This window comes from Alligator mississippiensis, chromosome 1 (assembly GCF_030867095.1).
Source record: "Alligator mississippiensis isolate rAllMis1 chromosome 1, rAllMis1, whole genome shotgun sequence".
In the NCBI taxonomy this organism is placed as follows: Eukaryota; Metazoa; Chordata; order Crocodylia; family Alligatoridae; genus Alligator; species Alligator mississippiensis.
Genome location: NC_081824.1, coordinates 482,507,715 through 482,530,132, shown reverse-complemented (window position 1 = coordinate 482,530,132; position 22,418 = coordinate 482,507,715). Strand labels below are relative to the sequence as shown.

The 22,418-nt window shown below is 45.9% G+C and overlaps 1 protein-coding gene across 1 annotated transcript; it reads right to left on the bottom strand.

Annotated features, from left to right (window-relative positions):
* Window positions 1-3,195: 3,195 nt before the first annotated feature.
* Window positions 3,196-4,148, bottom strand: LOC132250346 (olfactory receptor 52R1-like). The gene has a single exon (XM_059727028.1). It carries the CDS (start codon window positions 4,141-4,143, stop codon window positions 3,196-3,198), a length of 948 nt encoding a protein of 315 aa, XP_059583011.1. The 5' UTR covers window positions 4,144-4,148.
* Window positions 4,149-22,418: the final 18,270 nt, after the last annotated feature.

Sequence of the window (22,418 nt, the reverse complement as noted above, 5' to 3'; positions counted from 1 at the left end):
AAGAAGTTCTTCCTTACATCCAACCTGAAACCATCCTCTAATGGTTTATGTCCACTGCTCCTTGTCCTCCCCTGGGGCATCCTAGCTAACAGTTTATCTCCCAGCTCCTTATATTCACCCCTTACACACTTGGAGATGGCCACCAAGGCCCCTCGCAGTCTTCTCTTGCCCAGGCTGAACAGCCCCACATCCCTGAGTCTCTCCTCATAACGTTTGTCCTCTAGGCCCTTCATCATTCTTGTGGCCCTTCCCTGGACCCTTTCAGGTAGCTCTATGTTTTTGGGTTGTTTTTTTTTTTAAGTGCAGCACCCAGACCTGGACACAGGACTCCACCTGTATTCTCACTGGCAATGAGTAGAAAGGAAATATCACTTCCTTAGCCCTGCTCATCCTGTGATCAACCATAATCCCAAGGTCCTTTTTAGTCAACGTGTTGGCCAGGACATCTCCTCCTAACCGGCCTTCATGTTGCTGGCTAGTTCTCCCCAGACGAAGCACTCTGCATTTATCCTCATTGAACTGCATCCAGTTAAGCTCCACCCACCTTTCCAGCTTGTTCAGGTGCACTTGGAAATGTATCCTATCCACTAGTGTGACCGCTTTTCTCCATAACTTACTATCAACCACAGACTTGGGCAGTGCACCTTCCACGTCCTTATCTAAATAGTTTTAAAGATGTTGAACAGCCTGGGGCCAGGAACCAAGCCCTGCAGACCCCCCACTGCCAAGACGATGCAGACCTGACCCACTCTTTGGATTTGACCCCTTAGCCAATTCCCAACCAATCCGACCATGGATTTCGCCAGCCCACAATCTGTTTTGTTTTTCATATAACTGTGTAGTTGTTACTGGTTGCTGTTCTAGATATGAGAAATAAGCTTTAAGCAACTTCTTGGATTCAGATATCTCCCCAGCTTGGGGAACATTAGATGTGCAGTAACATTTTTTGGCCTTTTGTATGCTAAAATAAACTGAACCAAAATCCTGGGTTAAAACAGATCTGTAATTTGGTGTCTTAACTGTCTGTCCCACACACAGCTCTAACACCATGACCAGCCCTTGCTACTCTAAGAGATTTTTGACATGGCTATTTACATGAGTCTCCGAATGTTATTGGTTTGGATTTGTTCTCATTACTCTGGTGTAAATCTGGAATGACTCTATTGCCGTCCACAGCATCATTCCTATTACCGCCTTGCTATGATTATTTGATTACTGGGAATGATCTATTGTTAGTGTCACCAGCTGGCATATGGGAGGTTTCTATCAAGAGATCTGTACAGAAAGAAGGGGACAGAATTAGTCCCTGTCTGAAATGCCTGGAGACCACACCGATGGGCACCACCCGAAATCCTAACTTTGCCATGTCTATATAGCAGGAAACATTTTTATTCCATATACAAACAGTGATCTACAGCATGAGGTCCTTGTTCAGGAATAGACTCATCGTCCTAGTAACAACAGTACCAATGATGATGATGCTGATGGAAACAGTGAGCAGTTGGAGCAGCAGGCTGATTTTCTGGTTAAGACAATCACCCAGGACTCAGGAAACTGAAGTCACTACTTCAGGATTCAATTCCTGCCTCTGCCACAGCCCCCATGAGTGACTTGGGAAAGAGGCCTAGTCTTGCCAGACCAAGGCTTTAATGTGCTGATAGCAAAACGTCCTTCTTCCTTTCTTTGGGTGGTCCTTCTAGGACAGGAAGCTCTCCAGGCAGGCACTGACTCCTTTCTGTATTTGGAGAGAATCCAGCATCCTTGGGACCTCTAGAATCAATTCATGACATTAAATATATAGTGGTCCCTGCTTGATGGGCAGACCACACCACAGGGTCTCATGGCTTCCTTTGGTTGTTCAATGAATTGAGAAATATGACAAACTGCTGTGACAGCTGAAATGATGTCTGTGTGATAAAGGTGCTTGCTGAGGGCCCTATGAACATTAGACGAAGTGTTTTTCTGTCTTTGTTTAGATATTAAGCTAGATGTTGTAGCTAAAAACCTAATTAAATCTAAGATGTTGTGAGGCCTTGTATAAAGTAAGGCCTAGTATATTTAGCAAAACCTTGAAGTAGTAAGGCCTGTGGTGTATTTAAAATTACCTTATGAAATGAATGCATGGCTTGTACTGCTAATTGGTCAGTGTAAGGACAGTTGAACTAAAAGAAATCTGAGTGGTTGTACGTTATCAAAACCATTCAGAAGCTTTAAATTGGCTGGAGTATCTGGAAACCACTCAGAAGGAAGATAGAGCTCTATAAAAAGGATTAGTTAGCTGTTGCCTGGATCATTGGGCCGGTGGACCTTGAGGAGCCCAAGGACTGCATTCCAGGGTCCTTCCCGGTACCCCTTCAGACAGTGTCATTCAGGAATGCCTGACTTCACTGAACTTTGTCCAAAGAGAAGCTTGCTGTGTATCAGGCATCAGAAGGAACTGCTGATAAGTTGCAGAAGTGAATTGCTTTTGCCTGTCATTGTTTTTCTTGTTAGTACGCGTAGTTGTGTTTTAGGTAAGTCAATAAATCTTTCTTACCTTTTTACCCCCGACCATACTCTCAATCATGAACCCTCCGCAGGCGGCTGGGACACATGCATACATCATTGGGCTGCAAAGTTACTAGGGTGCACATATTAGCAGTGAAAAGGGACGCACTCTCTTGAATGCACTCCTTCACACACAATCCACCTGCACTCATGTACACACACGTGAACAAAAATCCTAACAATCATCAAACTACTAGAAGTACGGGACACACATCAAAGGGTAGAGGGTTTAATATGAGCAAGATGCGCTTATTCTTACAAACCAATGTGTCAAATTCAGTGCTTTGTGAAGTTGCGGAGTCTGATTGGACACTCCATTCAAGAGGCTGGGCTTTGGAGTCCAATAGATTAGACCATTCCTGGTACTGAATATGAGATGGGAGGGCATACTCTGAATACAAATATCCTAAACCTTTGCAATGGGACAGGGGCACAGAGTGGAAAACACTGGATATGACCTATTTGGCCTCCCCTTCCTCCTGCAGACTCTGCCACTGAGCTAGATGGGTAATGGTCTGACCCAGAGAAAGTTTGTTCTTATTGAGGGCAGGGCAGTTTTAAAGAGCTCCATGAAACAATGACCCTGGTAATTAGTGACACTAAGATGCCATTTGTCAACCCCGCCACACCTTCCCCCACCAGCCTGGTTCAGACCCCTTTAGGGTGGAACAGACGGATCACCCTGTCCCGGATCTGCTTGGTTCTCACCCCATACACGATAGGGTTCAGCATTGGGGGCACCAGGAGGTAGAGATTGGCCACCATGATGTGAACGTGGTGCGGGATGTGGTGGCCAAATTGGGGGGTGAGAAAGGTGAAGAGGCCGGGGATGTAGAACGCCAAGATGATGCAGGTGTGGGAAGCACAGGTGCTGATGGCTTTGAGACGGGCCTCAGTGGATGGGAGCCTCATGACCGTCCGCAGGATCATGGCATAGGACACAGAGATCACGAGCACATCAAAGCCCACCACCACAAAAGCTGCAACTACGCCATACACAACATTGGCTCTGGCGTCACCACACACCAGCTTCACCACAGCCATGTGCTCGCAGTACGAGTGGAAGATGAGGCGGTGCCGGCAGAATGAAAGCCGGCTGGCGAGGATGGAGAAGGGGCTCACCAAGAGGACACCACGTGTCAGCACTAGGCTGCCTACTGTCTTGGTCATGGGGATGGAGAGGATGTGGGAGTGCCGGAGAGGGTAGCGGATAGCAATGTAGCGGTCCAGCGCCATGGCCATGAGAACACCGGACTCCACCGTTGAGAAGGTGTGAATAAAGAACATCTGAGCGAGGCAGGCATGGAAACCAATCTCCCTGGAATCCAGCCAGAAGACACCCAGTATTTTGGGTACTGTGGAAGTGGTCAGGACCAGGTCAGTGATGGCCAGCATGGCCAGGAAAAGGTACATGGGCTCATGCAAGCTCGGCTCGGTCTTTATAATGAAGGAGACAATGACATTTCCCACCATGGCAATGACATACATGATGCAGAAAGGGAAGGCGATCCAGAACTGGGTGGCCTCCAGGCCCGGGATCCCAACCAGGAGGAAGGCAGCAGGGTGGAAGGGAGTACTGGCATTCAGCATTGACATGACAGGCTGTTCATCTCCAGCCTGTGCTGAAAAGGCTCTCGTTCCCTGGCAACAACCATCACCTCACCTGGAAGCACCAAGTCAATTAGTCAGAAGCATGCAAAGAAATGAATCGCTCAAGATTGGATCAGGTTCCTCAATTTGAAATCCTGTCCCATTCTCCGGACAGCGACTTACACAAAGTCACAGGAAGTAAAGGTGGGAAAGACCCATAGGCATTCAAACTAAATGGGTATTTCAATGTATTCAGTGATGAATCGACTCTTTCCTCAAGTAAATAAACAGGGATTTTGCCATTGGTTTTAGCAGAAGCAGTCAGTCAAGGGCTGAGAGGTTTTTGCAAACCTCATCCTAGAAATGCAATGTAGAGTTGTAGATATTGTCATTTGAAGGACAGGGCCATTTCCCTTGGCCCACTCACATTTATTCTTTATAGATCATATTGCTGCCTTTCAAAGTCAGTGGTACTTCTATTTTCCTTTCCACAGTCTCGGTCCTCCCCCTTACACCCATCAACTCTGAATTCAATATTACCTCTCCTTGGATAGACTGAAAAATAGAAATGCCAACAGAACCTGAAATAAGGAGAACCACGAGTGCATCATGAAGTTGATCCAAGGTCTAACCTGGCCAATGTGGACCCTTGGGCTAGTGTGGCTAAGGCTCACCAGTTCCTGTATCCAATGGCACAAACACAGTGCTATGCCCAGCATTTCCACCAGCATCAGAACCAGAAACCATGCAAACCACGAGTGTGCCATGAAGATGGCCAAAGTCAGGTCCATGCAGCTCGTTGGTTTAGTGTGTCTAAGGCTCCCTGTCATGTGACTAGTACTACCTACAGCCATCACTAACTCCTCTTAAATGACTAGATACTCGTTTAAATCCAGGACTTTGGTGTAAGTCCAGAGCCAAAGCTCAACTATATGTGTTGGAGCCATGGCCACACTTCTTACCTGTTTTGCCATCATACCCCAAAGCATATGAGCCAGCAGTGTGCCCTTGTTGTGAATAAGGATAATGGCATCCTGGGCTGCCTTGGTAGGAGGGAAGTGATTCTTCCCCTCTATTTGGCATTGGTGATGCCATGTCTGGAGTCTTGTGTTCAGTTTTGGGACACAGTATTCAGGCCCCCCACCCCCTTTCACTTTTGGCTCCAATTCTTCCAAACTTTTGTACAAGGCGGCACATCATTTCTCAGACTGACTGGCCACTTGATATGCATTAGTCTCTTAATTCCTTAGATTTTATATACGGATTTGGAAATCTTCAGTGCATGGTGCTTCACTTTTCAGGAAAAGGGGAGTGCTGTGCCGTGCAGTTGAACCCACCTCTCTGGCTCTGTTAGCTAGGATGGACTTGAGTTCACAAAAGCTTGTACTCTCTATGTATCACTTACAGTTAGTGTGCAGGATTTCATAGACATCAGGGCTGGAAGGGACCTTGGGTGATCATCGAGTCCATCCCCCTGCCCCAGGGCAAGAAGTCATCTAGGATCAAAGGATCCCAACAAGATGAGCATCCAAATGCTTCTTAAAGCATCCAAACATTTCTAGACATAATGTGCATACATATCCTGCCTTCTGCCTTGTTTTAAGCTAACACAGTGAACTACCTCTCTATGCCCACCTTCCCCAAGAGTGTGAGAGGCTGCCCTGTGCTCATCAGACTCTTTGGGCCTATCCCATCTTTGTTATCCCTGCTTAAATTACTAAAAGGAAGAGCTGCAAGGACAATTTCCCACTCAACAGGGTTTCAGCTGCAGAAGGAAGACTTTTGCTTTCCCAGACGCTGCAGAGACTGCCAAGACCAAGAGCAGGAGATGCAGCAGTGCTGTTCTTAGCGTCCTCACCCCAGATGATGTGCTTGCAAAGCATCCCTTAGTTAGCAGCAAAAAGCCTCCCGAGACAGCTTCAGACACGTCCCTGCAGGCATGACGGGCGCTGTCTTCCAGGGTCCAACCAGTGATTTGCAAAGCTTAAAGCATAAATCCTACCTGGGACTGCAGGCTGAGAGCTGTCAGACTAATGTAGGACACACAACATGCGCACAAGCCTGTGAGCTGCACAAGCATCAGGTGTGATGCTGAACACACCTTGGTCTTTCCCACAGCTCTCAGTATAAGATCCATAATTCTTTGCACAAAAAGTACAGGGTTTATTCTGACATCATCATATTGATGGGTGAAATGCACATCACTGAATCAGCTCCCTTTTTCCAAGTAGGTTTGGGTATCTGATCGGTCAAATAAAGTTTGGTCAACTGACCAGAAAACTATCAATTAAAACTTGAAAAAACTTGTTAACGGGTCCAAATAATACACAGAAAAAGCAGAATTGTTCCAATAAGAAATGTGTCAAAAACAAGGAAAGACCATATTTTTGCCAAGAAAACTACCAACGAAATGTAGCTTTTTTTGTTTAAATTGTTATAATCTTTGAAAATCATAAAATATGCAGTCACTTGTCAATATTTAACTTGTCAATTAATTGGCTTCCCAAATCTAGTTCGAGCTGCTTGTTTAACCCTTGGATCTCCAGGTCCCTATATCAGACCTTAATGACTTCGGCTACTGCAATGCTAGTTGTTGTCTGAACTGGGTCGTTGGCAGGAAACTAGAGACATGCTTCCCGTGGGTTAAACACGCATTCATGTATCATTAGTACAGCAACACTGTGGAACCAGAAATCCCGGACCACAAGAGTAGTCTGTACTGGTTAGACACAGGTGAACAGAGCACACATTTGCCCTTCAGTGGAGAGCTGAAATCTTAGACCCGGCTCTGCCTTTTTTAATCCCATCTGTGTGTGTCAAACTTCTGTTCTCTTATGGGTATAGACTGGTTTCCAATCATGTATACTGTTAAAGGTGTAATATCTGTACCTGGTGGCATTACCAGACTTGACATGGTCATTTAGAAGTGCAATGTTGTGCAGTTAGCCAGCATGGTGTTTCTAGAGCAGACACCACATTGCTGCTTTACTTAGTCTATGAGGTGTACATTTGCCCTGCCTTCTTTTTTGCTGAAGCCATCATCATGGGACAAAGCCAGCCTGGTTTACGCTTTGCCCTAGTAAACGCTTCAATCAGCCACACAACCCCTACGAGGAACATAGTCCTGTGCCCACATTTGGCAACACAGAGTCAAGCTGTCCCTGCAAACAGCAACCCATATATCCCCCCACCAACTTGCAGCAAAACCACCCATTAATGCCACTATACCTCTGAAGCCATGCTGCCACCCTTCTTAAAAGTTGCTAGGCAAACTCTCCCAGTGAGCTTCCCCTCTACAACCTTAGGCAACCAAATATAGCCCAACACGCTGCTCAGAGCAGGACAAGCCCCACTTTGGTCACCCCAGCCAAGGCTTCATTTAACCAGGTCTTCAAAACCTCCAAGGATGGAGACTCCACCACCTCTCTGGGTAACCTGTTCCAGTGTTTTACTACCCTCCTCCTGAGAAAGTTGTTTTTTTCTTAATATCTAAGCACAACTTCCCTGGCTGCAACTTGCAATATCTGGGTCTCTGCCATAAGCATCTGTTTGATTGGTGCCTGAGGCACATACTATTTGCCTGGGTGTTTGCACCTGCATGTGGTGTGCTTGGTTTCTGATGGGTTTGTAGTGGCTAATTGCAGCGTGAACCTTTGCTCTAGGCTCATGGTTTGGGCTCCAGAGTCTTATAAAAGGCAGCTCCTTGTGTAGAGAAGGGCTTGCAAACTATTTGGAGGGCAGGATTATGCTCCAGTAACATGCTTTCAAATTCTAGACTGTAAAATAAAAAGTAAGAAAGGTCAATGTACAGCAGGGAAGACAAAGCAGTTGGAAATGCATGGAATAAGAGCTAAGAGACTAGGCAGGAGCTTTGCTGAGAAGGATCTGGGGGGATGGATTTGGTAGATCATAGACTCAATGTAATCAGCAGGATTTTGCAAAAGGAAAAGAAATGGCAAATGACATTGGCCAGAGCGTTGTGCAAGCTGCACGAAGTGATAGGACCCCTCCCCTGGCAGCTGCTTGGCTGGAGGCTTGTGTCCAGCTCTGGACAGTGCATTTCAAGACTCAGAGAAACTGCAGAGATCAGACATGAGCAATAAGGTGGTAGAAGGGTTGGAATGCATTGTGCAAGAAGAAATATGGGAGGGCCTGGAGTTGCCTGGCTTGAAGAAAAGGATAGTAAGGGGGGACTTGAGAGTGGTTTACAAACCTTTTAAAAGCTGCTACACAAGAGGAAAACCCTTGTTCCCCTGAACCAGAGTGTGGACACATGGCAATAGGCTTAAGCTGCAGAAAAGTAAAGGACTGTAAGAAGAAAAACATTCTAAACCTTGTAGGAAGCTGGCATCCATCCTTCAGGAAAGATGTTACGTTCTGCATGGACAGACCGGACCATTATGTTATTGCTCTTCTTGGCCTCCTTGACGAGGACATGCAACACCAAAGGTCTGGGCTCAGATGGTGACTAATGGGCTCTGGAAAAAAGTGAAAACCTCTCCCCCAAATGAGCTGGTTTTGGACCCTTGCTGCCCTTTCTGCATTCGCTGGTGTCTCCTTCAAGCACCAGGGCAAACCCAGCTAGCTCCTAGAGCTTGGTTCTTGCCATTGAAGGGGGGTGTCTTGACTTCACTGTGCTGGTGCTCCTGCTGGTGCCTTGAAACCTCTGGAGCTCCTGGCTCCTCCTCTCTTCAGTCAAAAAACTATCACCAAAATTGGAGCCATGTGGAGAAGATCTTTTTTGTGCTGGGGATGGAGGTGGCTGGGCTGCCTTGCTCTGTGCCACGGGTCATATAGCCCTCTGGCCTGGACCTCTGAGCTCACAGTCAAGAAGCAATTTATGTGCTGTAGGGTTGGGGAGCCAATCAATCGGCCAGTTAAATAGTGTCAATTCATTAGTCTATTGACAGCATATTTTTCGACCGGTCAAAAATCATAGCAGATTAACAAACAAACCAGCAAAAAAAATCCACCCTATATTTTTTGTAGTTTTGTTGATAAAGATATGATTTTTTTTTGTGGTTTCTCTGTGTGTGTGCATGTCTGTGCATGTGCATGCGTGTAGTTTGTAAGACTCCTTATCAGTGTCCTCCTGCAAATACCAAATCAGCATTGTAAAAGAAATGCCAAAGAGCTGCCCTGAACCCAGACAACTCACCTGTGTCCCGGTGCAGCAAGAGTGAGGACTCCCTGCCTGGGATATGCACGGGGATCAGCCACTCCAAGCAGGGGATATTTATGTTGCCTCCCTGTGAAACCCCAAGCCAGCTGGGACCTATTATGCTCAGATGTGCCTTTCTCGCCTCCTGCCTCAATTAAAGCTATCAGTGCTAGGGACTTGTATCCTTCAATTCTTTCACCAGATTTTTCTCCAGAGGGGTAATTTGAGGGAAGTCTCTTGCTGTCAGGTAATAAAGAACTGTATCGGAAGGCCTGCATAAGGAGGCCTTTTAAGATGGCAAGGGGAACTTGAATTCATTCGTCTTCTACATAATAATTAGGATTATGGTGATAAATGCGTAGTTGTTAAGTAGCACGTTTTAATTCATGGTCTGGCCAAAAAAGGGTGGGTGAAATGCCCATTCTCTTGCTAATTTCTTCTCTCAGCTGTTTTCTGACAGCTGAAGTGCACAACTGGGGGAAGACTCCAGTGCTTCCCCAAGGCTGGGATTGACAACCAGCAAGCTGCGTTCATATTACCCTCATGGAGTGGTCTGACAAGGGCTGAACACGTTTTCCCTAACACCATCTGGAGATACCCCTTGCTCCTGACATGAAAATCCCTACCCTTGCCATGCAACATTGGCACTGCTTCATCTTGGCGATGCTCACGTTTTAACTGCAGGTAACACATCCTCAATGTCACTGCAGCATGGCCCTTAGACTCCCGGCTCCCAGGGAAGAACGCAGATCCCCAATTTAGACGTCTGAAATCTCTCTGTGACACAATAATGGAGGACTAAGAGCAGGAGCGGACCTCAAAAGATCATCGAGTCCAACTCCCTGCCCTGGGCAGGAATACTGTTGACATCAAATGATCCCAGCAAAAGGTGTCTGTCCAGTCTGCTCTTGAAGACTTCCAAGGTTGGGCACTGCACCACCTCTCTGGGCAGTCTAGTCCAGATTCTGGTCACCCTTACCATGAAGAAGTTCTTCCTTACATCCAACCTGAAACCATCCTCTAATGGTTTATGTCCACTGCTCCTTGTCCTCCCCTGGGGCGTCCTAGCTAACAGTTTGTCTCCCAGCTCCCTTACACACTTGGAGATGGCCACCAAGTCCCCACTCAGTCTTCTCTTGCCCAGGCTTAACAGCCCCACATCCCTTAGTATTTCATCATAAGGTTTGTCCTCTAGGCCCTTCATCATACTTGTGGCCCTTCTCTGGACCCTTTCAAGTGTGGAAGAAATTCGTGTTGTGGTTGTATCAGAATTGGCAGAGCCATCTAGGTTTATTTAAAGCTATACAAGTGATCACAGGGAGAGCTCTCAAAGGAACTCTGACCTCTACAAGTTTACAAGCATATTTATACTTGAGACAGCGAAAAAAGATGCAGGGTTCAGAAAAAGGAACCTTGAGAGATACAGAAAGGTGTTGATTATTTGTTTGTTACACGTAAGCAGTTTACTTATTAAAAAAGACACTGTGTTTTGGGAACAGTTATCAGCTTCTAGTTCGGTGGAAAGGAGAAGGTTAACATCTGCACACAGACTAAACAAGGCATGAAGGTTTCTCCTTATCTTAGAACGTTGTGAAACACATAGCATCAGCATCAGCATCTTCTTCTCTTCTCTTTCTCTCTCTTTGTCTCTCCTCTTATTCAAGAAAGAGGCCTGGTTAAACTTACTTCCACATTCCCCCCTTTTGGGCCTTTTTTGGCCCAACATATTACATATTTATAGCCATGAGCCTTTTAACTTCTTATTCTTCTGTCTCTTCATCATCCATTAGTTCAACATACATATTATACACTTCGTTTCTTAGCGGCACAACTTAAGCAGCACCGTATTAGCATAAGTACTAGGTATACTCCAAAAAAAAAAATAACAAACAATATTAACAGTCCGTGAATAACTGTAGAGCCTAAGGAACTAAAAATGGAGGAGGATCAGAAGAGGGAGGAAGACGTTGGGAAAAGGTCTGATTTGACCAAAATCCTTGGCACTCACTGTAGTTGTGCTGTGAGTCTTACATATCACAAAAGTCGGTCTACTTAAGGGATAAAGCAATCATGGGCACCCCTATCATTGTACTAGGAGGCAAGTGGGAACATATCTAACATTTGAAAACATTTAAATTCTTTGCATATTGATAAGACAGTTGAAAAAAAAAGCATTTTGGTGAGCGTACCAGTGTGGGAGTGATCTTTTTGAGCTAGTTTGAAGTCTAGTCTGATTTACAAAGTTTCTTTTAGCTGGTGAGTTTTTAAGTTCATATAAGATGATAGAAAAGGAGAGGCTGAGAAGTACTCAAGTCACAACTAATCAACTCCACCTCAGGAACCAGGAACTAGGTAGAGGCCTTTTTCCTTTCCAAAAGGGCATAGTGATGTCGTTGGGGTACATTTTCTACGCTCTGTAGTGGCAAATCCTCTTCGCCAGTAGGCGCTTGGCTCACTACTGGTCTTAAGCTCTCCTGTTGGCAGGCGCTAAGCTCACTACCAGTCTGTGGAGGCTGATTACAAGGTTGATATGGAGGAGACTCTAAGTCTAACGGGGCTGATGTTTTCTTAGTGTGTGAAACATGGATCTACGGTTGGAGTCTTTGACACTTTATTGCAGTGTTGGTTGTCAGGAGTACCTGGAATGGGCCTCTCCAGGGGGTTCCAGCGATGACTTCCGTTGATGGACTTTTCCATGGACCCAGTCACCAGGCAGGATGGACTGGCATGGATCATCTGGTTCCTTGGGGAGAGTTGCTTGTACCTGTGAATGAAAAGCCTTGACACGCTTCATTAGTGCCGTGCAGTAGTCTAGAATAGTATCATCAAGTAAATGTATATCAAAAAGTGGGAGGGAACAGGCGGTGAGGCAGGGAGCCTCATGGGTTTTTTCATCAGGATTTCATGTGGGCTAAGTCTGGTCTTTCGATTGACACTAGATCTCATACTCATAAGGGCTATGGGAAGTGCATCTGGCCATTTTAAGTGAGTTTCAGAACAAATTTTGGCCAGTTTATTTTTTTAAATGCCATTTTGGTGTTTTACTTGGCCTGAGGCCTGTGGATGGTACGGGCAATGAAAGTTCTTCTGGATTTGCAGGACTTTGCAGACTTCTTTCATTATGTGCCCAGTAAAATGAGTTCCTCTATCAGAGTTTATGGATAAAGGAATACTAAACCTTGGAATAAAGTCTCTGAGTAACTTTTTTGCTCACAGTGATGGTATCAGCTTTTGCACATGGGTAGGCTTCTACCCATCCAGAAAACATACATACAATAACAAGAACATATTCATAAAAACAACATTTCTGTATTTGAATAAAATCTATTTATAAATTTACAAACGGCCCCCAAGGTGGGGGATGTGCTGCTTTTTTTTGTTTTCCCACATTATGGGCTTGACAAATAGGGCAGGTATAACAGTATTGTTGAGCCACAGATGAAAAAGTTGGAGCAAACTAATCAAGCTTAACAGCTTCTATCATCTCCTCTTTGTTTATGTGTGTTATGCCGTGGTGTATGTGAGCAAGATAGGGAAGAAGGACTACTGGGGCAACTAGGCTGCTGTCTGGGGACAGCCACAAATGGTCAGGGTGTAACAAACACTCAGCCAGTCTCCACATATATTTTTCTGGTTGTGGAGCCTGATCTTGGAGGAGGGCAACATCATGAAGACTTGCCAAAGGAGACTGGTTAGTTAAGATAGACAAAAACACAGGTGTAGCCTGAGGAGTGGAAATAGCCGCAACTTTGGCAGCGGAGTCTTCCAGAGCATTCCCACATGTAACATCATCATAAGGTTTCTGGTGAGCTTGGCATTTAATAACAGCAACAGCAGAAGGTAACTGTAATGCATTTAACAAGGCATTTACATATGGACCATTACTAATTTTGGCACCTCCTGATGTGAGGAAGCCTCTTTGCTTTTAAAGTTGACCATAATTGTGTACCATACCAAAGGCATAGCGAGAATCAGTGTAAATATTAACAGAAGTACCAGAGGCTAGGGTGCAAGCCCTGGTAAGGGCCACAAGCTCAGCAACTTGAGCTGAATACACATTGGGCAAGTGATGGCTTTCTATAACATCATATTGGGAACATACTGGATATCCTGCAACAAGAGAACTTTTTGAGTTTCTTTGACATGACCCATCAACATAAAATACTAGATTTGGGTTTTGCAAGGGGGTGTCCTTTAGATCAGTGCAGGGCATTGTTAGGAGGGCAGTAACAGCAATACAATCATGGGGTTCACCATCTAAAGGAGTAGGCAACAGGGAGGCAGGGTTTAAACAGGACATCTAGTTAGAGTAATATTTCCAGCAGAAAGAAGCAAAATGTCATACTTAGTCAATCTAGCATTTGAAAGGTGTTGAGTTTTAGTTTTTAGTAAAAGGGCTGCTACAGCATGTGGGACAGCAACAGTAAGGGGAGAGCCTAATACAAGGGTACAGGACAGTTCAACAGGAATAGCAGCTGCAGCTACAGCATGAAGACATGAAGGAAGTCTGGCTGCAACTGGGTCAAGAGCAGAGCCGGACTCTGCTTGTCTTGAGCTAGGACAGTGCTTGTCTCCATGTGCTTGAGTAAGCACAGCAAGTGCGAATCCATCTTTTTCATGACAAAAAAGAATAAAGGGTTTAGTATAATCAGGAAGGCCTAGGGCAGGAGCTTGTGACAGAGCTTGTTTAATAGAGGCAAAAGCGGCTTCAGCTTCTGAAGTCCAGGGCAAAGGCTCAGGGGTATTAACAAGTGTCAAATTTGCAGTGGCTTGACTACAGAGGCATAGCCGAGTATCCACTGGCGGCAGTAGCCAGCCATGCCTAGGAAAGTATGCATTTGGGACACAGTAGTTGGTCTAGGGATCTTAACAATAGCTTCTATCCTGGAAGAAGAAAGCAATCATTCTCCAGCGGAAATATCATGACTCAAATAGTGGACACGAGGGAGACAAAGTTGTAGCTTTTCTTTAGATGCCTTATGGCCTTTTAGGGCAAGAGAGGGGAGAAGAGATAAAGAATCAGCTTTGCAGGCTTTAAGGGAGGTAAATGCTAAGAGCAGATCATCAACGTACTGCACAAGCACAGAATTGTCTTTAAATATTATGTCATCTAAATCCTTCTTCAGAATTTGAGGAAAAAGAGAAGGAGCAATCAAGTTCAGGTATAGTGAAGTCTCTGATAGGTAAATGCAAAGAGAAACCGGCTATCAGGGTGTATAGGGATAGAGAAAAATGCAGAACACAAGTCAACAACAGTAAAATAACAGGTATTAGGAGGAATAGAGGACAAGAGAGTGCCTGGATTTGGTACAACAGGAAAAGTAGGTAAAACTGCAGAATTTACTGCACGGAGGTCTTGTACAAAGTGATAGGTATTCTTTCCAGGTTTCTTTACAGGAAGAATAGGTGTATTACAAGGGCTCTTAGTCAGGACAATGATACCTTGCTTCAAAAGAGCTGTTATAACAGGGCATATCGCTTCTTCAGCTTCTGGGCATAAAGGGTATTGAGCAGCTTTAGGTAATGGCTTAGCTGGGTTTAATATAATTTTTACAGGCTGGGCAGTATGGATTTGCCCTACTTCATTATCATGTTGGGACCAAAGAAACGGAGGGACAGCCTTTATGATGAAAGATTAGGTTACTCAGGCTCAGGAGGTGAGCTAGCTAGGTACCAAGTACAGACATTTCATTAATACAGGGAACATCCAAATAAACACCATTAGGAGAACAATAAATAGTACAGCCAAGTTTACAAAGCAAATCTCTGCCTAACAAATTAACAGGAGAACAAGGACTGAGGAGAAAAGCATGCTGATCAGAAACAGGGCCGAGAGAAACATGTAAGGGTTGGGAAACAGGATGAGGAACTATCTGATTAGAAATTCCTACAGTGTTTGCAACAGCAGAGGAGAGGGGAGCTTACAGTTATTTATTTTGGCCCAGTCAGTTTTCCTGGGGCAGATTTTAAGCACGGATTCAAGAAGGCGTTCTCGGGCACTTACTCAGCGAACTCCCATTCCGGGGTCTTGAGGAGGCCAATTAGCCTGTGTGATGAGGCGGTTACGGACTTCGGAGGGCAGAACAGTTCTCATTAATTGGTTTAAATCTGCCCATGTTGGCTCATAAAAATTGATTACAGTTTCTAATTCCTCTTTAAACTGTTGGGGTTCTTCCCTGATATTGGGAAATTGCTTAACAAGGTTTAGGAGATCTCCTGGGTCCAGGGGGCATGGACTGTGACTGTAGTTTCCCCATTTGGACCCTGCCCTGGGAGTTGGTGTAAAGGCATAAGACAAGTCTTTTTCATTTTTAAAGGTGGGACTGGACCATATTGGGTGCCTGACCTTAAGTAAGAGGAGGTTGAGGCTTCAGGAGACAGATGCCATGTCTCTGGTGGCCGTGGGCATGCCCCGGGGGCAGGTGATGGTTGTGGAGTGATGGTTTTCTGATGGGGTGGCCTGATTTCACAGGAAGAATCTATTTGGTTACTTTGAACTTCCTTGGGTTCAGATTGTGCCTGGGACTGGTATGGGGGTGGCACACTGAAAAAATCAATTAGGTCTTCTACAGATTCATTCCCAGTCAATTGTAGATAAAGTTGTGTTGGTGCTGATAATGCTGTTGATGGGGGGTCCCCTTTTGGTGCACCTTTCTGTTTTAATTCTTTTATCTGAGATTTTAGTTATTCTTGGGAGTCTTTAAGGCTCCGAACTTGAGATTCTTGACGTCTTTTGGAAGCTCCTGCATACCAATCAAAAATGCGTCCCGCTGGGTCTGTGGTGTTTTACTGCCTTGACTCAAGGGCTCCGCGGAGATGAAGGATTTTACTTAAATCAAATGTTCCCTCCAGGGGAAACTGCAAGCTAGCATCACCTCTGGTATACCAATTCCATTTGCCTAGAAACTTACAACTCTTATGGCCATAGTGTGTGTACACGTACAATGCTGGAGTCCCTTCTGGCGGAGCCGGTACGTCTTTAGACCCTCTGCTCCCCATGTCCTTAACCTCAATTCACACAGATCTTTCACACAGGAGAGGCTTATTGAGGGTGTCCGGTCAGGTCATGAGATTTGCTAGCGGCACAGAAATGCTGTGGCTTATATTCATAGCACCGGCACACAATGCAGTTGCTCACTGTGAGACACGGCTCATTCATGAGAGTGGGGGTAGGGAAAATTCATTACACAACCCTGATCTCCTTCAGTCTAAGAGTTTCCACCTTGCACCCTTGCTTTCAAAGAGCACCCAGTCTGGTGTCCTCCGGGCGGCTGTACAAGGTTTCCACTCCTAGCTTCAGAAAGACCTCATAGTTCTTTGCAGAACTTAACTCAATTCACACTGGGGAATACATTCACTGACAACAGCAACACAGTTTCTTACTCTTTTCTTTAACCTTAATTCACAATTCCTACTTACATAGTGGGTCTGATGATTCTGGCAGCAAAAGGGTTGGATAGGGTAAGCCTCAAGCAGTGAACAGGAAGACACACAGGCAGTCTCTCACTGAAAAGCCCCAATACAGATTTCAAAAGGTCCCTTACCTTAGTCTGGCTAGCCGGGGCATCAGTGAGGAGACGGTCTGTATCTCAACCAGTCACTCTGGGTGTCTCTATCCAAGTCACGGCACCAAATTGTGGAAGAAATCAAACTTCGTGTTGTGGTTGTATTAGAATTGGCAGAGCCATCTAGGTTTATTTAAAGCTATACAAGTGATCACAGGGAGAGCTCTCAAAGGAACTCTGACCTCTACAAGTTTACAAGCATATTTATACTTTAGACAGCGAGAAAAGATGCAGGGTTCAGACAAAGCAACCTTGAGAGAAACAGAAAGATGTTGATCATTTGTTTCTCACACGTAAGCAGTTTACTTATTAAAAAAAAAACACTATGTTTTGGGAACAGTTATCAGCTTCTAGTTCAGCGGAAAGGAGAAGGCTAACATCTGCACACAGACAAAACAAGGCATGAAGGTTTTTTCCTTAACTTAGAACATTCTGAAACACACAGCATCAGCATCTTCTTCTCTTCTCTTTCTCTCTCTTTGTCTCTCCTCTTAGTCAAGTAAGAGGCCTAGTAAAACTTACTTCCACAGGCCGTATACAGGGCCCAGGGGTCCAGTGTTGGAAGTGACAAACAGAGCTAGAGCCTCAAAGCCAGGTTCAGTTCAGTGGGCCCAGGCTAGGAGGCCTAGCAAGATTAAAGGGGCAGAGGCAGAGGTGGCTGAAGACCCACACAGGAAATAACATTGCAGTAACACCTGTGAGGCACGGGGTATGGTAAAGGGGAGGATTTGGAGCCACAACTAGCTCCTAAGGCTCTGAGTGCCCTGCCAAGCACAGTGCATTAGAGTGAGGCCCAGTGAGTGCCTAAGGACCAATAAACCCAGCAAGGAGCCTGGATACAGGCAGGCACTGGTGGGGTCCAGTGGGACTGAGGACTAGCGAAGGCCTGTAAGCACCCTCCCTATATGTTATAAATAACATGAAGGCATGGCAGGAGAGACAGGGCATGGCTGTAGAGGCACCAAGGGGCATCACGGACACCCCTGAGACCCCAACATGGTACACTGGGTCAGGCCATAGGTCTGTCTTGCCCAGGATCCTATGTCACCAAGTGGCAGGGAGCAGACGTTGAAAGGGAGAGTGAACAGGGTCTGACCAGGGTTTTTTTTCCCACTGTTCCCTCTTTCCTTGCAGCCATCAGCATTTCAGGTTGAAGAGGTTCTGATTCAGAGGCTGTTCCCCTCACTTCTGTGCTCCATAGGTACCAATGCCCCTTTCCTCCAAGGATGTGTCCAGTCCCTTGGTAATCTGTCTAACCTGTCAGCTCCCACCACATCTGATGGCAACAACTTCCACCATTGCATGACATGCTGGGTGAAAACCAACTTCCTGTTGGTATTTTGAAACTTACTACCTACTAGTTTCATTCTCTGACCCCTAGTTTTTGTCTTGTGATAGAGTCAATCATAAATCCCTACTGACTTTCTCTTTGCCTTTTAGTAGGCACATAGGACATGAGGGTTGGAAGGGACCTCAGAGGTCACATCTAGTCCAACCCCCTGCTCAGAGCAGGACAGGTCCCACTACATCATGCCAGCCCAGGCTTTCTTTAGCCAGGCCTTCCAAACCTCCAGGGATGGAGATTCCACCACCTCTCTGGGTAACTTGTTCCAGGGGTTTACTACCCTCCTAGTAGTTGTCTGCTCTTGTTAACAGTCTAGCCTTGTCCTTACTTTTATTTTAGGGTCAGCTCCCCTATTAACAATTTGTAGCAATTGTTACTAGCAGCCAGCTAGGAACAATTGATGAGAACTCCAATACCATTGAGAAAAAAAAAAAATGGGCATCCTTCAGAGACTCTGTCTACTTTGCTGCATACAATAACTTCCACCACACATAATCATCAAGATTGGTTTGATGAAAACAATACAAGGATGCATCCATCGTCCACTGTTAAAGGGGAAAGGCAATAGGCAAACCTGCGACAACCATCAGGGCATCTCTTTGCTGTCAATAGCCAGTAGAATCCTTGCTTGCCAATTTCAGAACTTCAACCTGTACATGACTTTCATTGACCTGAAAAAAGGGCCTTTGGAAGATCATGGTAAAATTTGATTGCCCAGAGAAATTAATCTCAGTGATTCAGCAAGTCCATGATGGCATGATCATCCACATTGTGGATGATGCCTCATGAGGCATCTGGACCACTCCCAGTCACCAATGAAGTCAGCAGGGCTTTGTGTTGGCCCCAACCCTCATCAGTATGATCTTCTGTGCCATGCTTACAGATGCCGTTTGTGACTGTGACACTGGGACTGACATCAGTTATGTAATGAGGGTAAACTCTTCAGTTTGAGGTGACTACAGGTGAAGACGAAGTTAGAGGAAGTGAATGTTTGTGATGTTTTGATTACTGATGACTGTTCCCTGAATGCCAAATCTGAGTCTGACATGCAACAAAGTATGAATCATTTCTCTTTTGGTAGTGAAACCTTTGTCTCACAATCAACACTAAGAAGACAGCAATGATGAACCAGCCTGCACCAGGAAAGCTTTACATAGAGACTACTGTCACACTGAATGGCCAAACCCTTCAAGCAATGGACAAGTTCACGTATCTCGGTAGTACACTGTCACGTGCAGTTCGCATCAAGCATGTCTACATGAGATGTGTTAATGCACATTAGCCTAAGCCAATGCACATTATTGATGTACATCTACATATGAGTGCCCTTAATGCATATTAACTTAGGCTAATCATGCCTAAATTTGATACCTGCAAGTGCACTTATCAAATTTAAGCACTGTTACTTAATGGTCATGTATGCACATCTAGATGCAACCAGGCACTAACTTTAGTGCCCGGTCTGCCTTGACACTAGGGAGCTGGCCTGAGTCCAGACCCAAGGGACATCCAGAGGCTGGGGTGCTGGGCAGCCTTGCCCCCTAAGCCTCCCCCCAACTCCCACTCTGGGTTTGAAGATCCAAAATATTCTAAATAGTTTTCCCCTTGTAAGCAGGGGTGTTTTTTCTTTTTTTTTTTTTTTTTAATTAACAACTGCTACCCAGTTGGTGGGTAGAAAGGGTGGTAGAGGGCTTTATTGGTCGAGGGGAGAAGGGTGGAGGTGTTCTTTTTGCTGAGGGGGAAGGGGGAAAGGATGGGGATGGATGTTGTGAGGGTAATAAAGTTTTTTTTGTTTCACCCACACGTGTATTCAGAGAACAGAAATGGGACTGGGCAGGGGGTTGGAGGGGTGTGGGCAGAAGGCTGACAGGCTGGAGTGGGGAGTGCAGGAGGAAGGGGTTGGGTAGGGATTCCCAAAGCCAGCACCCTAGCCCCCACTGGCAGGTTCATGGCTGTCCTGAGACCTGGGTAGGGGTGGGGCCTGCAAGGGCCACCAGAGCCAGCACCACGGGCAGCAGGAGCGTGGGTTGCTGGCCATTGCTGGCCGGGGCAGGGGCAGGGGCAGGGGCAAGGAGGGACCTGCTGCAGCAGAGCAGAAGCACAAACAGTGTAAATCTCGCAACAGAAGCACGTCCGCTGGAGATCAAGCACCCCAAGGTGGCATCTTTTGCTCAGTTTGCCATAGACAGCTGAAAGCACAAGTTGGCCTGAGCAGCCACTCACATGTTCACAGAAACTAAACCAACCAGTGATGTCATGGTCATCTTCAAATCTGAGGATGAACAACAACAACACTGTTCTAGTGAGAAAACTTTTTCCTAATATCTACCCAAAGTTTCCTTGTTTCTAGTTTGTAAACCCTTCTCATGTCCCCTCTCAATCATCTCTTTTATCAACTGACCAGGCCTGGCCTCTTTAGCCTCTTCTCACATGGGAGTCCCACCCTGCTACTGATCATCTTTGTTGCCCTTCTCTGGGCCTTCTCTAGTTCTTCTATCTCTTTTTTGAGGTGTGGGCCCAGAACTGGACATACTTCTGGATTGGACACTAAGTCGTTATTTGTTCCATGATCTGTTCTGGGTGACCATGGTCGCCCACTGGAGAGTTTTAAATTTTCCATTTATGCTTCTAATGGACTTATGGACATATTTATCAATACCTTTTGTGCGTCTAGCAAGTTTCTCCTCAAATTCTCTCTTTTCTTGTTAGTCTTAAATTGGATTTACTACTGTTTACGCTTCCCCTGTGATTAGGCTTGGACCTACACTTTTCAAAGGTTTCTGCTCATTGTTCCTGCAAGTCTACCATTAAACAATACTGGCTTTTTCTTAAGGTCCATTTTCCATTTTTTATATTTCAGGCGTGCATTTCCTCTGTGTCTCCAATATGGTGATTTTAAGCCATTTCCATGCTGCTTGCCAGTTCCTTACCTCCCTTTAATTCCTGTCTAACTAGCTTCCTCATTTTGGTGTAGTCTCCCTTTTAAAGTTAAAGACTGCTTGTTAGGTTTTATCATCTCCCCTAGTGTGTGCGTGTGTTAGTATATGTATGGCTATATACCTGTGTATATAGCCATAGATTCATAGATTCATAGAAGTTAGGGTCGGAAGGGACCTCAATATATCATCGAGTCCGACCCCCTGCATAAGCAGGAAAGAGAGCTGGGTCTAGATGACCCTAGCTAGATACTCATCTAACCTCCTCTTGAAGAGGCCCAGGGTAGGGGAGAGCACCACCTCCCTTGGGAGCCCGTTCCAGACCTTGGCCACTCGAACTGGAAAGAAGTTCTTCCTAATGTCCAGTCTAAATCTGCTCTCTGCTAGCTTGTGGCCATTGTTTCTTGTAACCCCCGGGGGCACCTTGGTGAATAAGTACTCACCAGTTCCCTTCTGTGCCCCCGTGATGAACTTAAAGGAAGCCACAAGGTCGCCTCCAAACCTTCTCTTGCGGAGGCTGAAAAGATCCAGTTTCTCTAGTCTCTCCTTGTAGGGCTTGGTCTGCAGGCCCTTGACCATATGAGTGGCCCTTCTCTGGACCCTCTCCAGGTTATCCGCATCCTTCTTGAAGTGTGGTGCCCAGAATTGCACGCAGTACTCCAACTGCGGTCTGACCAGCGCCCTATAGAGGGGAAGTATCACCTCCTTGGACCTATTCGTCATGCATCTGCTGATGCACGATAAAGTGCCATTGGCTTTTCTGATGGCTTTTGTCACACTGCCGACTCATGTTCATCTTGGAGTCCACTAGGACTCCAAGATCCCTTTCCATCTCTGTGCCACCCAGCAGGTCATTCCCTAGGCTGTAGGTGTGCTGGACATTTTTCCTCCCTAGGTGCAGCACTTTGCATTTCTCCTTGTTGAACTGCATCCTGTTGTTTTCTACCCACTTATCCAACCTATCCAGGTCTGACTGCAGCTGTTCCCTGCCCTCCGTCATGTCCACTTCTCCCCATAGCAAAGAGTATTGGTCCAAGGATCGAGCCCTGCGGGACCCCACTGCCTACACCCTTCCAGGTCGAGACCGACCCCTCCACCACGACTCTTTGGGTGTGGCCCTCTAGCCAATTCGCCACCCACCGGACTGTGTAGTCATCCAAGTCACAGCCTCTTAACTTGTTCACCAGTATGGGGTGGGATACCGTATCGAAGGCCTTCCTGAAGTCTAAGTATACGACATCCACCCCTCCTCCTGTGTCCAAGCGTTTCGTAAC